Source organism: Trypanosoma melophagium, assembly GCF_022059095.1.
Source record: "Trypanosoma melophagium isolate St. Kilda chromosome Unknown ctg11segment0, whole genome shotgun sequence".
Lineage (NCBI taxonomy): Eukaryota > Euglenozoa > Kinetoplastea > Trypanosomatida > Trypanosomatidae > Trypanosoma > Trypanosoma melophagium.
Genome location: NW_027125137.1, coordinates 493,768 through 509,186, shown reverse-complemented (window position 1 = coordinate 509,186; position 15,419 = coordinate 493,768). Strand labels below are relative to the sequence as shown.

General features: G+C 52.7%; 6 protein-coding genes across 6 annotated transcripts; all 6 read right to left on the bottom strand.

The window, feature by feature from the left end:
- Positions 1 to 731: 731 nt before the first annotated feature.
- On the bottom strand, positions 732 to 4,562 carry LSM04_007808 (Adenylyl cyclase class-3/4/guanylyl cyclase; the record flags this gene model as incomplete). The annotated part of the gene is made up of 1 exon (XM_067330577.1): positions 732 to 4,562. The coding sequence occupies one exon, from the start codon at positions 4,560 to 4,562 to the stop codon at positions 732 to 734; it is 3,831 nt and encodes a 1,276-aa protein (XP_067194617.1).
- An 873-nt stretch (positions 4,563 to 5,435) lies between these two features.
- Positions 5,436 to 9,267, bottom strand: LSM04_003597 (Adenylyl cyclase class-3/4/guanylyl cyclase; the record flags this gene model as incomplete). The annotated part of the gene is made up of 2 exons (XM_067330576.1): positions 5,436 to 7,955; positions 7,996 to 9,267. The coding sequence occupies 2 exons, from the start codon at positions 9,265 to 9,267 to the stop codon at positions 5,436 to 5,438; spliced, it is 3,792 nt and encodes a 1,263-aa protein (XP_067194530.1).
- Positions 9,268 to 9,445: 178 nt separating this feature from the next.
- Positions 9,446 to 10,981, bottom strand: LSM04_009734 (Polyribonucleotide 5'-hydroxyl-kinase Clp1; the record flags this gene model as incomplete). The annotated part of the gene is made up of 1 exon (XM_067330575.1): positions 9,446 to 10,981. The coding sequence occupies one exon, from the start codon at positions 10,979 to 10,981 to the stop codon at positions 9,446 to 9,448; it is 1,536 nt and encodes a 511-aa protein (XP_067194668.1).
- Positions 10,982 to 11,130: 149 nt separating this feature from the next.
- On the bottom strand, positions 11,131 to 11,529 carry LSM04_003759 (uncharacterized protein; the record flags this gene model as incomplete). Its single annotated transcript, XM_067330574.1, has 1 exon — positions 11,131 to 11,529. The coding sequence occupies one exon, from the start codon at positions 11,527 to 11,529 to the stop codon at positions 11,131 to 11,133; it is 399 nt and encodes a 132-aa protein (XP_067194534.1).
- Positions 11,530 to 11,801: 272 nt separating this feature from the next.
- On the bottom strand, positions 11,802 to 12,212 carry LSM04_008606 (uncharacterized protein; the record flags this gene model as incomplete). Its single annotated transcript, XM_067330573.1, has 1 exon — positions 11,802 to 12,212. The coding sequence occupies one exon, from the start codon at positions 12,210 to 12,212 to the stop codon at positions 11,802 to 11,804; it is 411 nt and encodes a 136-aa protein (XP_067194632.1).
- Positions 12,213 to 12,282: 70 nt separating this feature from the next.
- Positions 12,283 to 15,372, bottom strand: LSM04_003767 (FERM central domain; the record flags this gene model as incomplete). Its single annotated transcript, XM_067330572.1, has 2 exons — positions 12,283 to 14,347; positions 14,390 to 15,372. The coding sequence occupies 2 exons, from the start codon at positions 15,370 to 15,372 to the stop codon at positions 12,283 to 12,285; spliced, it is 3,048 nt and encodes a 1,015-aa protein (XP_067194536.1).
- Positions 15,373 to 15,419: the final 47 nt, after the last annotated feature.

The window sequence follows — 15,419 nt, the reverse complement described above, 5'->3', positions numbered from 1 at the left end:
GGCATGTAAGAAGCACAGAGGGCAACAGTGATTCGAGGACAGCAACGGCAACAGTGCTCCACATTTAAAAACAGGTGTGTATCACAAGGATGGTACAACACGGAACGTGCACCCACATTCGTAGTCACACACAGAGAAAGGAAAAGAAGGATGAGGACAGCTAGACACAGCGACATACGTCATCCCTAACGATCCGTCATGGAATTTGGTCACACATGTAAGCACTAATGAAGGGAGAAGAGAAGAAACACAGGGTAGTGCAGAAAGCAGCAAAGAAGCAGAAGCAAAAAACAGAGTAAAATTCCAAATGGACAACATATTCGCTCTCCCACACCACATCCAACATGCTCAGTCACCATTCACAGAGTGCACATTCCCCACAAAAGCCAGCACAACGTGAATGCAGTGCTGCAGAACTACATACATAGTGGGGAATAATGTGCTAAAAATAAGATATACATCACAAGAAAAAATACCATTGATGACAAAAAAAAGGTAACCAATGACTAAGACTTGTACGTCCTAGCATTGCTCGTTACACACCCATTCCAGGGAGGTGACGCCACGAGAGTAACGCAGAACACACATGCACACTCGTGATTACAATCCTATAAAAATACATGTAATGCTAAAAAAATAAGTTCTTCGAAACAGAATGTAAATAACCACTGCTAAAAAGCCAAAACCCCAAGATGCGGAACCTCCGCGTCGTATCTATTACAGTAGCCTTCCTACACACAGCCCTTGGCGTAAATAGTGAAATCAGAATCCCACGTTGATGAACAGATGTCGTCCACAACCACAGAATAGGAACTGGAAGATCCGTTCCGTCCAGCCGAGGTAGCATCAACAACACCAAAGTTGGCAAGTTCCATTTTGTCTTCACCCTCAGTGAAGTCACCTCTGTTATACATAGACGGGAAAGTGCTCATTGTGGATAACGTTTCCACATCATCCTTATCGCCGTTCCTGTCACGCACACAGCCAGTCTTCAAAGCCAGTCGCTGTATCACCGCACGGCAATAGTCATCCTCACACAGAGAGTTAGCCTTGGGTGGCACACAAACATTCCAGCGCTCACACAGTGGCAGCAGTAGCTTCAGTCGCTGAGCCGGTGGGAAGATACCATACACCACTGTTAGCACGGTGGCGATCGAATGTGTATTCCCACTCAGTGTGCTGCACCCTGAAATACGCGCACTGCTCGAGGCACCGTCAGTATCCACCAAACCTTCTGCAACGTGTATTTCCCTGCCAAGCCGCAGTGCAGCGAAGGTGCGGCCAGGCACTGCGTCCAGCTGGTACATCTCCACAGGCTTCGGCACGCCACGCAGCGCCACAGGGCCCAGCGCAGTCACGTCCACCTGCTCACGCTCAGCCGTGCTCAGCGCCATGTACGCCGCCCGCGTCAGCAGCACCTGCCCGCCGTTCGCAACGCTCTCCGTGCGCGCAGCCGTGTTGGATGTGCTGCCGTAGTAGTCGTACCCCTTCGTCACCTCGTCGTGCCGGATGTCCGCAAGCCCGGTGTGCATCCCAGCACGCACACGCAGGCCGTTCCAGTACTGCCGGTACACAGCAGCGTCGAGGCGTGCAGTCGGCGGCACGTACTCGTCGTCCTCCGCAGCCTTCCCCTCCTCGAACTCGTGGTACGCGTCGTCAATGGCACTCGTCCCCCAGTCATGATGCAGGAACGACTGCTGCAGCTCACGCACAAGCTGCACAGCCGCAAACACACTCCTGCTCGCAATCATGAACGAGTCGCCAATCGTCTTCACCTCGTAGCAGCGGTACTTCGCAATCAGCGCGCGGATCAGGCGGTGGTGCGTCGCCACAGCGTCGGGCATGATCTCCGGACACGCAGACCACAGCGCCGTGCTGCTCTCAATGTCAGTGAACACAAGCGTCACGGGGTCCGTCGGCTCCTTCGGTGCATTCGCATTGTCACGCGCACTGCGTCGCCAGAGCAGCCACACGAGCAAACCAACAAGTAGTACAACACCAGCAACAGAGCCCACAATGATACCAATCAGCTGCTGCAGTGGGAGACCACCGGAAACGGGTTCCACATACTCCATCGATGGGGTTACAGGAGGAAACAGCTCCGGCACCGTGGGGTTCAGTGCACGCGACATCGACCACACAGATATATAAGTCGCTCCGTAATTCACAGCACAGGATCTGCCGTCGAAAGTTCCATCGCTCGGACAGTAGCCATACTCGTAAAATGATCCATACACCATGTCATCCACTGCAACTAGAGAGGACATGTAAAAAAAGCTAACCAATAGTGCAGCAGTTGTGCCACGACCGCCGAAAAGAATACTCCCCACCACTCTTGTATTCGCAAATGCCCTCAACGACAGCGGCGTCCTCTCCGTCGCATTCAAAACAGCAGCATGGAACTTCTGCACGATCTCAGAAACCGTCTTCTCATCGGCCCAGTGCGGCAGGCTCGTCGCAAACACAAGGCGGTCAGCAATGCCACTCCCATCGAAAGCAGCAGTGAACTCAGCGTACCGCAGTGACAGCTCGGAGAACAGGACAAACACACGCACACCGCTGTGCTTCGTCAGGTGCCCCGCAATCAAAGCGGCATCGCCATCCGCAAGGCCCACCACGAACACAGCGCCACTCGACGGCAGACGGCCCGCCAGCGAGTCGCCACCAGCCAGCAGCGCCGCCGACCGCAGTGACCCGCCAAACGTCACCAGCGACCGCCGCAGCACATCCTCAACCGCAGCCGCCTCATCGCAGCGGATCACAGCGGCCGCAGTGGCACCAGTCTTGTTCCCGAGGTACTGCGCAAGCACGAACAGCTCCTGCTCCACCGTGGGCGACAGGTGGATCACGTGCTTCCTGAACTTGTTCAGCCGCGGCTGTAGCAACATTGGGTCAATAAACGTCACATTCGAGACATCCAACATCGCCTCCGTGACGATACCAGCAACGGCATGAACCAGGGTATCTTGCGCAGTCCTTCTTAGGGCAAGATGGGCGTCCGATACGGTTGAAGCAATAGGTAGTAACGCCAAATAACTAGACAATGTGGAAGAGTCATAGCTATCAAACGCAGCAAGTATTCCAATAGCAAATTCACTCAATGTATGCACTGCAAGACTACTGTCATCCATAAAAACTGCAGCCTCAACCAATGTTGATTTCAGCATATTCTTGGCACTGTAGCATTCTTTCGGATCCAGCTGTAGGTCGCCACCAATAATTTTCTCTGCTCGAAAGTCCTTCACAAAACGCTTCAAAAACACAGTTCGCCCACCCTGGTTACAGCAGCACACAGCGCCCTGAGATGCAGAAACAGCACGGCAGTCACTACCATAGTCACCAATCACAATATCGTCAATCAAATACCGACGCTGGTCAAACAGTGATGCTACAAAAGATGCCCTGTCCTTCAGCCACTCACGGCTACTCATTGCCTGCACAAGCACCTCACCAGTAATCCACCCAGCAACCATCATCTCACCATCAGTGTCATAATTCAAAAAGTGCTGGTGATCCTCGAAGATGGTCTGATCACTTTCACTGAGATACGTCTTCATTGCCTTCTGGAAGCGCCGGATTGCAGTGAACCCTGTGTCATTGGCAAGTGGGTTTGTGCCCGTCGTGATCACCTGGCCACTCAGAAAGCGAACACTATTATCCACTGCCTCACGCCACACACTTAAGAGCATGCTCTGCAGAAGAGAGTAACCCAGCAAATAGGCACCAGCAGTGCGTCTGTCCGTCAGCATCCGCTTGATGAACTCCGCAGTCTCCTCAACTGCTGCACCAAACACAATAACAGCCTGTGGTCGGGTGTCCGCAAATGCTTCCCACATAGCATTGAAAGCTCCACCTTCAGCAGGTTCACTGAGAGAGCTCTTCAGAGTAAACACACCACAAAACTCATAACCCATTGAAGAAATGAATCGTTCAGCTTGCTCGTAATCAGAATTTCCAAAATATTCATTCTGTAAATACATGAATCCGAGTCTACGCACACGCAGCGTATTCACAGCGTGGTTCACAAGTGCAAGCAGCTCAGCAGCAGGTTCAGCGCACACAAAGTACACATTGGGGTTCCACTTTCTCAGGCTAGAGAATGCAGTTATAGGCGCAAACGCAACAACACTGTGCTTTGCAAGAGCAGGTAAAGCGATTTCCACTGCAGTGTCACCGAATATTCCCTGCAATGCCAGAATGTCGGGGTCAGCCTTCAATGCCCTCTCCACAACATCACCGGATGCCTGAAACGTCGTCTCTTTAACCACAATCTCAACACGTATGCCATCAGTCACAGTGAAGTCGCGAGACCATAGCGAGGCATTGAAACCAGCAACAAAAGCATTTCTCAGACTGGCTGGTACAGGATGATCCGTAATATTCAACGTCAACAGCTTCACAGTGTCCTTGGGGGCTCCAGCTTCTTGGCACAGTGCGCTCTGTGGGGTGTACAGCAGCAGTTGGGTGAGGCACAGCAGCGCAGTGAGGCACAGCAGTGGGCGGAAGTACGTGCCGCTGTCACGGTGTGCCACACTCGTGGTCTTGAGGGTGTGGAAGTGCATAACTTGTGTCTTGAAACTGAAGAGAGAGTGTGTAGGGGGAGGGAATAGAATGGAAAGAAAAGAGAGCCAGGTTGTGTGGAGACAGCACACCAAGGCAGCAGTAGGCCAAGCATTCCGCCACTATTAAATATATAAAAGGGTGGCATGTAAGAAGCACAGAGGGCAACAGTGATTCGAGGACAGCAACGGCAACAGTGCTCCACATTTAAAAACAGGTGTGTATCACAAGGATGGTACAACACGGAACGTGCACCCACATTCGTAGTCACACACAGAGAAAGGAAAAGAAGGATGAGGACAGCTAGACACAGCGACATACGTCATCCCTAACGATCCGTCATGGAATTTGGTCACACATGCAAGCACTAATGAAGGGAGAAGAGAAGAAACACAGGGTAGTGCAGAAAGCAGCAAAGAAGCAGAAGCAAAAAACAGAGTAAAATTCCAAATGGACAACATATTCGCTCTCCCACACCACATCCAACATGCTCAGTCACCATTCACAGAGTGCACATTCCCCACAAAAGCCAGCACAACGTGAATGCAGTGCTGCAGAACTACATACATAGTGGGGAATAATGTGCTAAAAATAAGATATACATCACAAGAAAAAATACCATTGATGACAAAAAAAAGGTAAACAATGACTAGGACTTGTACGTCCTAGCATTGCTCGTTACACACCCATTCCAGGGAGGTGACGCCACGAGAGTAACGCAGAACACACATGCACACTCGTGATTGCAATCCTATAAAAATACATGTAATGCTAAAAAAACTAAGTTCTTCGAAACAGAATGTAAATAACCACTACTAAAAAGCCAAAACCCCAAGATGCGGAACCTCCGCGTCGTATCTATTACAGTAGCCTTCCTACACACAGCCCTTGGCGTAAATAGTGAAATCAGAATCCCACGTTGATGAACAGATGTCGTCCACAACCACAGAATAGGAACTGGAAGATCCGTTCCGTCCAGCCGAGGTAGCATCAACAACACCAAAGTCGACAACTTCCATTTTGTCTTCACCCTCAGTGGAGTCACATCTGTTATACATAGACAGGAAAGTGCTCATTGTGAATAACGTTTCCACATCATCATTATCGCCGTTCCTGTCACGCACACGGCCAGCCTTCAAAGCCAGTCGCTGTATCACCGCACGGCAATAGTCATCCTCACACAGAGAGTTAGCCTTGGGTGGCACACAAACATTCCAGCGCTCACACAGTGGCAGCAGTAGCTTCAGTCGCTGAGCCGGTGGAAAGATACCATACATCACTGTTAACACGAAGGCGATCGAATGTGTATTCCCACTCAGTGTGCTGCACCCTGAAATACGCGCACTGCTCGAGGCACCGTCAGTATCCACCAAACCTTCTGCAACGTCTATTCCCCTGTCAAGCCGCAGTGCAGCGAAGGTGCGGCCGGGCACTGCGTCCAGCTGGTACATCTCCACAGGCTTCGGCACGCCACGCAGCGCCACAGGGCCCAGCGCAGTCACGTCCACCTGCTCACGCTCAGCCGTGCTCAGCGCCTTGTACGCCGCCCGCGTCAGCAGCACCTGCCCGCCGTTCGCAACGCTCTCCGTGCGCGAAGCCGTGTTGGATGTGCTGCCGTAGTAGTCGTACCCCTTCGTCACCTCGTCGTGCCGGATGTCCGCAAGCCCGGTGTGCACCGCAGCACGCACACGCAGGCCGTTCCAGTACTGCCGGTACACAGCAGCGTCGAGGCGTGCAGTCGGCGGCACGTACTCGTCGTCCTCCGCAGCCTTCCCCTCCTCGAACACGTGGTAAGCGTCATCAATGGCACTCGTCCCCCAGTCATGATGCAGGAACGACTGCTGCAGCTCACGCACAAGCTGCACAGCCGCAAACACACTCCTGCTCGCAATCATGAACGACTCGCCAATCGTCTTCACCTCGTAGCAGCGGTACTTCGCAATCAGCGCGCGGATCAGGCGGTGGTGCGTCGCCACAGCGTCGGGCATGATCTCCGGACACGCAGACCACAGCGCCGTGCTGCTCTCAATGTCAGTGAACACAAGCGTCACGGGGTCCGTCGGCTCCTTCGGTGCATTCGCATTGTCACGCGCACTGCGTCGCCAGAGCAGCCACACGAGCAAACCAACAAGTAGTACAACACCAGCAACAGAGCCCACAATGATACCAATCAGCTGCTGCAGTGGGAGACCACCGGAAACGGGTTCCACATACTCCATCGATGGGGTTACAGGAGGAAACAGCTCCGGCACAGTGGGGTTCAGTGCACGCGACATCGACCACACAGATATATGCGTCGCTCCGTAATTCACAGCACAGGATCTGCCGTCGAAATTTCCATCGCTCGGACAGTAGCCATACTCGTAAAATGATCCATACACCATGTCATCCAGTGCAACTAGAGGGGACATGTAAAAAAATCTAGCTAATAGTGCAGCAGTTGTGCCACGACCGCCGAAAAGAATACTCCCCAACACTCTTGTATTCGCAAATGCCCTCAACGACAGCGGCGTCCTATCTGTCTCATTCGTTACAGCAGTGTGGAACTTCCGCACAGTCTCGGACTCCGTCTTCTCATCGGCCCAGTGCGGCAGGCTCGTCGCAAACACAAGGCGGTCGGCACTTCCACTCCCATCGAACGCAGCAGTGAACTCAGCGTACCGCAGTGACAGCTCGGAGAACAGGACAAACACACGCACACCGCTGTGCTTCGTCAGGTGCCCCGCAATCAAGGCGGCATCGCCATCCGCAAGGCCCACCACGAACACAGCGCCACTCGACGGCAGACGGCCCGCCAGCGAGTCGCCACCAGCCAGCAGCGCCGCCGACCGCAGTGACCCGCCAAACGTCACCAGCGACCGCCGCAGCACATCCTCAACCGCAGCCGCCTCATCGCAGCGGATCACAGCGGCCGCAGTGGCACCAGTCTTGTTCCCGAGGTACTGCGCAAGCACGAACAGCTCCTGCTCCACCGTGGGCGACAGGTGGATCACGTGCTTCCTGAACTTGTTCAGCCGCGGCTGTAGCAACATTGGGTCAATAAACGTCACATTCGAGACATCCAACATCGCCTCCGTGACGATACCAGCAACGGCATGAACCAGGGTATCTTGCGCAGTCCTTCTTAGGGCAAGATGGGCGTCCGATACGGTTGAAGCAATAGGTAGTAACGCCAAATAACTAGACAATGTGGAAGAGTCATAGCTATCAAACGCAGCAAGTATTCCAATAGCAAATTCACTCAATGTATGCACTGCAAGACTACTGTCATCCATAAAAACTGCAGCCTCAACCAATGTTGATTTCAGCATATTCTTGGCACTGTAGCATTCTTTCGGATCCAGCTGTAGGTCGCCACCAATAATTTTCTCTGCTCGAAAGTCCTTCACAAAACGCTTCAAAAACACAGTTCGCCCACCCTGGTTACAGTAGCACACAGCGCCCTGAGATGCAGAAACAGCATCGGCAGTCACTACCATAGTCACCAATCACAATATCGTCAATCAAATACCGACGCTGGTCAAACAGTGATGCTACAAAAGATGCCCTGTCCTTCAGCCACTCACGGCTACTCATTGCCTGCAGAAGCACCTCACCAGTAATCCACCCAGCAACCATCATCTCACCATCAGTGTCATAATTCAAAAAGTGCTGGTGATCCTCGAAGATGGTCTGATCACTTTCACTGAGATACGTCTTCATTGCCTTCTGGAAGCGCCGGATTGCAGTGAACCCTGTGTCATTGGCAAGTGGGTTTGTGCCTGTCGTGATCACCTGGCCACTCAGAAAACGAACACTATTATCCACTGCCTCACGCCACACACTTAAGAGCATGCTCTGCAGAAGAGAGTAACCCAGCAAATAGGCACCAGCAGTACGTCTGTCCGTCAGCATCCGCTTGATGAACTCCGCAGTGTCCTCAACTGCTGCACCAAACACAATAACAGCCTGTGGTCGGGTGTCCGCAAATGCTTCCCACATAGCATTGAAAGCTCCACCTTCAGCAGGTTCACTGAGAGAGCTCTTCAGAGTAAACACACCACAAAACTCATAACCCATTGAAGAAATGAATCGTTCAGCTTGCTCGTAATCAGAATTTCCAAAATATTCATTCTGTAAATACATGAATCCGAGTCTACGCACACGCAGCGTATTCACAGCGTGGTTCACAAGTGCAAGCAGCTCAGCAGCAGGTTCAGCGCACACAAAGTACACATTGGGGTTCCACTTTCTCAGGCTAGAGAATGCAGTTATAGGCGCAAACGCAACAACACTGTGCTTTGCAAGAGCAGGTAAAGCGATTTCCACTGCAGTGTCACCGAATATTCCCTGCAATGCCAGAATGTCGGGGTCAGCCTTCAATGCCCTCTCCACAACATCACCGGATGCCTGAAACGTCGTCTCTTTAACCACAATCTCAACACGTATGCCATCAGTCACAGTGAAGTCGCGAGACCATAGCGAGGCATTGAAACCAGCAACAAAAGAATTTCTCAGACTGGCTGGTACAGGATGATCCGTAATATTCAACGTCAACAGCTTCACAGTGTCCTTGGGGGCTCCAGCTTCTTGGCACAGTGCGCTCTGTGGGGTGTACAGCAGCAGTTGGGTGAGGCACAGCAGCGCAGTGAGGCACAGCAGTGGGCGGAAGTACGTGCCGCTGTCACGGTGTGCCACACTCGTGGTCTTGAGGGTGTGGAAGTGCATAACTTGTGTCTTTGATCTAGAAGAAGTGTAGAGAATAATTACTGATTACATTGCATATAGGGAGTCATTATTACAAAAACGAATATCAGTAATAAGATATTAAAGTGGTAATAGCAACCTGTAAGGGAGGTATCGAGTATCCAGTTATGTGTCAATATGCTACCACCCGGTTTTTTTTTCATATGGCAGTCTTGGTGCTCTCTGTGGAAGCTTGTGTGGTGAGGCGCTCTTCTGTGAGGATGAAGCAGATGCCTTTCTCTTTTCGAAACCCCGCTGCATTTGTTAATACAGTGATTTTACTGGGTGAAATAGATTCAACCAAAGCGAATCCCATAACCAAGCCACGACGTAGACGTGACTCAAAAACAGCAAAGGGAATACGCTGTAGAGTCCCGTCGTGCAGCTCCTCATGCTCAGTGGCAGAGCTAATCGCCAGTACACGGTCAGTAAGATCGAAATCCTGGGGGTGAAGATACGTGAGAGAGACACCACTCTGTGCTTTTGTTGACGATTGATCCTCACTCTCGTCTTCCATTGGCATGAACGTCGACATCAAATGTGAGTCACCTCTCCCGAGCTGAACGAGGCGAACGAGAGAAAGCTCCAAAGTGAGAAGAGTTGGCCTTATAGCCGATATGCGGGTTCCGAAGAAGTAGTGGAGCCAGCATTGGCGTTTGAAGAAACCATCCTCAGCAACGGCACCACATTGGAGTGCGTCCACGAGAGCAAGCTGCACCTTCAGGCCGCTGTTGCACAACAAAGTCGACGGTGTTGTCCACGAGGCGGACGGTGGTGCACCGAGTCGTTGTTGCAGCCGCTGTGCCACTTTAAAACGCAGCCAGGCACTTCCCACCACAAAAACATGGTCAATGTCGGCCTCTATGATAGTGTCAACGAGAACGTCAAGCGGGTTTGTCCTGCTACGCTCCTCTAGACGCGCCTCAGAGCACTCCCACGCTTCCGCCTCCTCAACAAGAAGGCGTGGAATTATCCCATAGTCAAGAAAAAGACCTCCCACTCTGCACCGATCACTTCGCGCCATGCGCTCGGTGCCCAATTGCATCAGGCTCCGCATAAGGTGCATGAAGAGGGAGGGATCCTCGTGCTTCCCAATACCTAGGTAGGCGTGTAGGGAGGGAACAAAGCACATCTCTTCCTCGATATCCACTGTATGCTGAACGGCGTACAAAGAAACATGGCCGGGATAGCCAAAGCGAGGTGCGTCCACTGCAGCATCAAGGAGGAGAGGGTGGTAACCGAGACGAACAGCATAGTTTGTCAGCATTCGAATGTAGGTGCTGGTCCCGGCAAGACGACGGTCAGAAACAAAAAGAGCTCGTGGCCCTAATCCGTCCACACCACTCCGTCGTGCCCTCACTCTCTGTACTTCAAGGTGGGTATTGATGTCGGCGATGGAGCGGGCCCAAGTCGCGCCACATGTCGTGCCGTAGCAAGACTGGTGAACAGAAGATGGAGCGGAAACAATCAACGTACACCCAGTAGGGGAGAATACGCCACAGAAGCGACCAGCAGGTAGGCGCACAGCAACGCCAGGTGAAAGCTCGGTTCCAAACACATCCGCACGCGGCTGCTCACCGCCATCCTCTGCAAACGGTTGAAGCGTGACAACTGTCGGTAAGTGCAGTGCCGCAGAAGCGACCAAACGCAGTTCGCCCATGGCTGGCAGTGTGTATTGCCGCTCCTGGAGGGTCATGGTGTCACCCTTTATACTTAATCAACCTATATAGAAGAGAGAATATTTAAAAGAGAGAAAACAATAGGGGGGTCGTGGGTATCCATTTTTCAGATGCCCCATCAAAGGCGAAAACATGAGCACCAAGGGTGGTCCTTTGAGTTCTAACATTACGCCCAGCTGCCGTACCCTGAAGGCAACGGTGGTACGGGTGCCTCTGGGAGTGGGACCACCTGCTCTTCCACCTGGGAGCTTGCATTCACAACGGTACGCCGCAGTAGAGTTGACTCGTGCAGCACACGAGCCACGGCAAGCAGGATAGACGGCTCCTTCCTCAGCATTGTCTTTATGTCTTCATACTTCGCTGGGTCATCTATTTGCCGTCGGAGTTCCTTGATGATGCTGTAGATCTCTTCCGTGGCCATACCATTGATGTTTGACGGTGGGGTTGGTGGTGGTAGAGGTGGAAGCGGCACATCGCCCACACTGGAACTCCTGCCGCTGCTGTTGTTGCTTGGCGATCGGTTGCCGTCAGACAGCTTACCCACCTCACCTTCCTCGAAGAACATCTTCTCAGTTGGCGCTATAGAATCAACTAGAATGCTCACCGGCACTAACGGAAACAGTGCAAACGAGAAAGATGATGGAATGAGCAACCAAGAAAAAAAAAGACCAATCCCACATCAGACGGAGCACAAGGAAAAAAACGCACAGGAAAGGGGGAGTAAACACATAAAGAGAAAATCATTCAGAGGAGCCAATGATAAAGCAGTAAAAAACATGCCTACTAAATTTACGATAATAGGAAATTCTAGAGAAGTGTAGAGGTGACTAAGTGTTACTACAACAGTACTGCATCCAGTCTGCCTGCACTCGATAGTAGGCGGAGCGTTTCCACGTAAACGGTTTCATCATCGCGAAGCGCCTCAGTCGAGAGGTTCAACGTCCTGAGCGCTGTGTTGGTCTGCACAAGGCGTGCAAATCCAGCGACTCCAAGTGGCGTAAATACATTACCACTTGCTTTGAGTGAGTGGACAGCAGTATTGCGGGAGAGTCCTTCACCTGGCCGCTGCAGCGCATCGTCACGCAGCCCGTTGTTACTGAGGGAGATTACCTGAAGTGAGGAGCTTTTCTCCAAGAGGGCTACAAGCTCTGCATAGTTTCCCGTTTCTGCAGCAACACCCAAGTTGTTTCCACTCACATGCAGCTCAAGTAAAGACGCGCTCCGTACAAGAGAAGCAAAAAGCTGCATACAGCCAGCATATGATATGTTATTCTCGCACAAGTCTAACACGCATAGCGCGGGGTGGGTGCCATCGGCATCAGTAAACAGTGGAGAAAAGAAAACCAGTTTTGCATGCCAGTCCATTGCCCCGAAGCTCAACACGCCTAAGTGTTCGGCTCACTCCAAGAGCAGCTCCCAGCGCATCACTTACTTCATCCTCGGAGAGGCTGCACTCATTCATGCGCAGCTCCTCCACGCGGTTCATTGCACTCATTCCACGGAGGAAGCGAAACTTATCCTTTGCTGCCAATATATCCACACCATTGCCTATGGGGTTAAGGGAAATTTCAAGATCAGTGATGTCGCCGTTGGACGCCAACTCAGCGTCCAGAAGACCGAACTGCGGGAATTGCAGATTGCACGAGCGCACGGAGAGTCGAGTGATGCCCATATCCCTCGCAACAAGAGCATTCGCCCGCGTCGACGGAGGACGCAGTCCCGGATTCCCAGAGACATCAAGGACCTGTAGCCACGGTGACGTGCGTACGGCCCTCACAAGCGCCTCAATGCCGGAGGGTTCCAAGCGGTTGAAGGCCACATTGAGCCCCACCAACGCGGTACGACCGCCAATGACCAATTCGCAGAAGGGGTGGAGAGCCGCATGGGTCAAAAAGCTGTCTTCTAGTATTAGGTGCTGTAGTGCACTCGGATGCTGGCAGTCAAACACAAGCAAGATAAACTGCAGTACTCGTGCTCCAATGCGACAGCCTCTCAGCACCAGTCTCTGCGGCTGCCGCGAAGCACTACAGAGTGCACGGCCAAGATGCTCCGCTGCGTTGTCGATAGGGACGTAGGAGATATCTAGCGTCTGCAGAGAGGGAAATGCAGTCGCTAAGACTGCAATCTTCGGAAAAGACAGTGCGGTCAGCGACTGACGCATCGCTGACGGCTGCGAAAGCGGCAACGTCGCAATGGTAACATTTTCATTCCACCTATCATCCCTGTAGGAGGGTTCGTGTTCGAGCATTGCATAGTAGAAGATATCAGTGAGTGCAGCAAAGTGGGAGTCGTCCAGGGGTGGGTCGCACCTTGATAGGTCTAGGGTCTGCAGTGTGGTGTCCTCATCCACAGCGCAGTCCATCGCTTGGAGCAGCGCAGGTATTGGCGTACGCTGCCGCCCAAACTCATCGAGCTCCGTGCAGGGCGACATGTACGCTGCCTTCAAAAATGCCACGCGTGACTTGTAGGGCACAGGGAGAGGACGATGCACCACAGGAAATTCGAACATCGTCGAGTTGCCGAGAACAGCCCACACAGCTTCTGTGTCACCAATGCTGATACACAACTCATCGTGTGCGTTCGTCGGCAGTAGCATGTAGTACTCGTTGAGCAGGTCGACCATCTCCTTGGCCTGCAGCTGGCTTGTACCGTACAGTGTCATCTTACTGGACCCCCGGCGCTTCACAACGACGTCAGTATGGCATTTCTCCCACCCAAGAAGATCAGTAGAGCGGAGCGCATCAAGACACTCCAGATTTGTCGCGTTGAAGATGTACAGCCCGTCCTCAGCCACACCTGCGAGAAATGGACGGTTGTCGCGGTCCCGAACATCAAAGAAGGTGAGGCCCCACCATGGCGTTGTGCTAATAAGGTCAATATAACCCACCCGCGCCTGACTCGCAGACAACCCCGAACGCCGCCTGTGGTTGGCAGCCAGTCGCTCCTGCCAGTAGTCGTATGTGTGTGCCGATACAGAAATGGGAAGGTATGCCTCAAGGGACACCTGGTCAAAGTAAAGCGACGCCTTCTGAGCCGTGTAGTCGCCGAATACCGCTTGCAATTCATAAGAAGCGAGACGCACCGCCACTGCCTCACCCACCGGGTAAAACTCGCGCACCACATGCTGCTGCAACTGGCGAAGGAACCACTCCTGCGTAACAGCGTCGTCCCAGTGCACAGGTCGCTTGTAGTGTTTGATGCGAAGAAGGAGCAATGTCTGCGGTGTGACCCCCTCCGTCAGCAGTGTTACGTCACGTCGAAGATGACGGTACAACGGACCGACAATGCTGCCCTCCTCAACGACCTGCGCGAGGTGAAATCGGCCGCACTGAAGAACGCCAGAACGAAGAGCCACACGCGAGATAAGAACACCAACAGTGTCGCTTGGAAATGCGTCCACACGCTTTTAGCTTCCGTCAACGAACTGCACCGTATAGGTCAGCGCAACTTCTCCAACTTCTCTCTTCGCTGCGTCCTGTCTTTCAAGTAGCAGTCGCTCCGCGTCGGCACGTCGCGCTGCCTCTTCGCTGGCATCATGCTTCGTTCGGAGTTCATCTTCCAACTGACGCTCCGCCTCACGCGCAGCACGTTCCTGCAGCAGTCGACGGTTCAGCGCGTCCAGCGCATCGCGCAGATGGGACAGTTCTTCTTCTTCCGCTTTGGGCAGCGCAACGACATCACGCACACCATTAGCATCTGGAAGGCTCTCTTTCTTAACGTCATTCGCTGCGAAGGGTGAAATCGCCGAGCCACGTTTAGCAGACTGCGCCAGCATCTTTTTCTTTCCACCTTCCCTCTTCTGCATTGGTTCAGGTTTCCCAATTATTTGCTGACGGCAGCCGGCACAGAGCTGTGCCGCAACAAGTCGCAAATCCTCCAGCGTGCACTGAAGCTCCATGTACACCTTGCTGATGAAGTTTCCCTGCTCAATCAGGTTCTTGTTGTTGATGCTATCCTTCTCGCTGGTGTGGGCAGTGGATTTTCGCAGCTGCTCCTGAGCACGATTGATCGCGTCGCGCAGTCCTGAATTCTGCTCTTCCACAAGCTCCACAATACCCGAGTACTTCTCTGCCTCTAACTGCAGATTCGCAATCCTCTCCCTCGTCGTGTTTGTGTACATCTTCGACTCATTGCGGATGCGCACAAGTGCTTCCGCGGTCGTCTTCAGCTCGTTTCCTAGAGATTTGTTTTGTGCTGCCAGCGTGTCCATCTCATGCTCAGTGATTCGCCGCATACACTCCAGTTCGTCTTGACAATCCTGTGCCAGACGCTGCAATGACACCACACGAGCTGACATTTCCGTTTTGTAGTCCAATAACTCGCTTGCTGCTGACTGCACTGACGCCTCCCGTTCTGCCACATTCTTTTCCACTGCTGCTGACGCCAGCTTTTGCTCGGCGCGCGTCATCTCAAGATGTTCACGCAGACTTGACAGCGAGCGTGTCTGTAGCAACA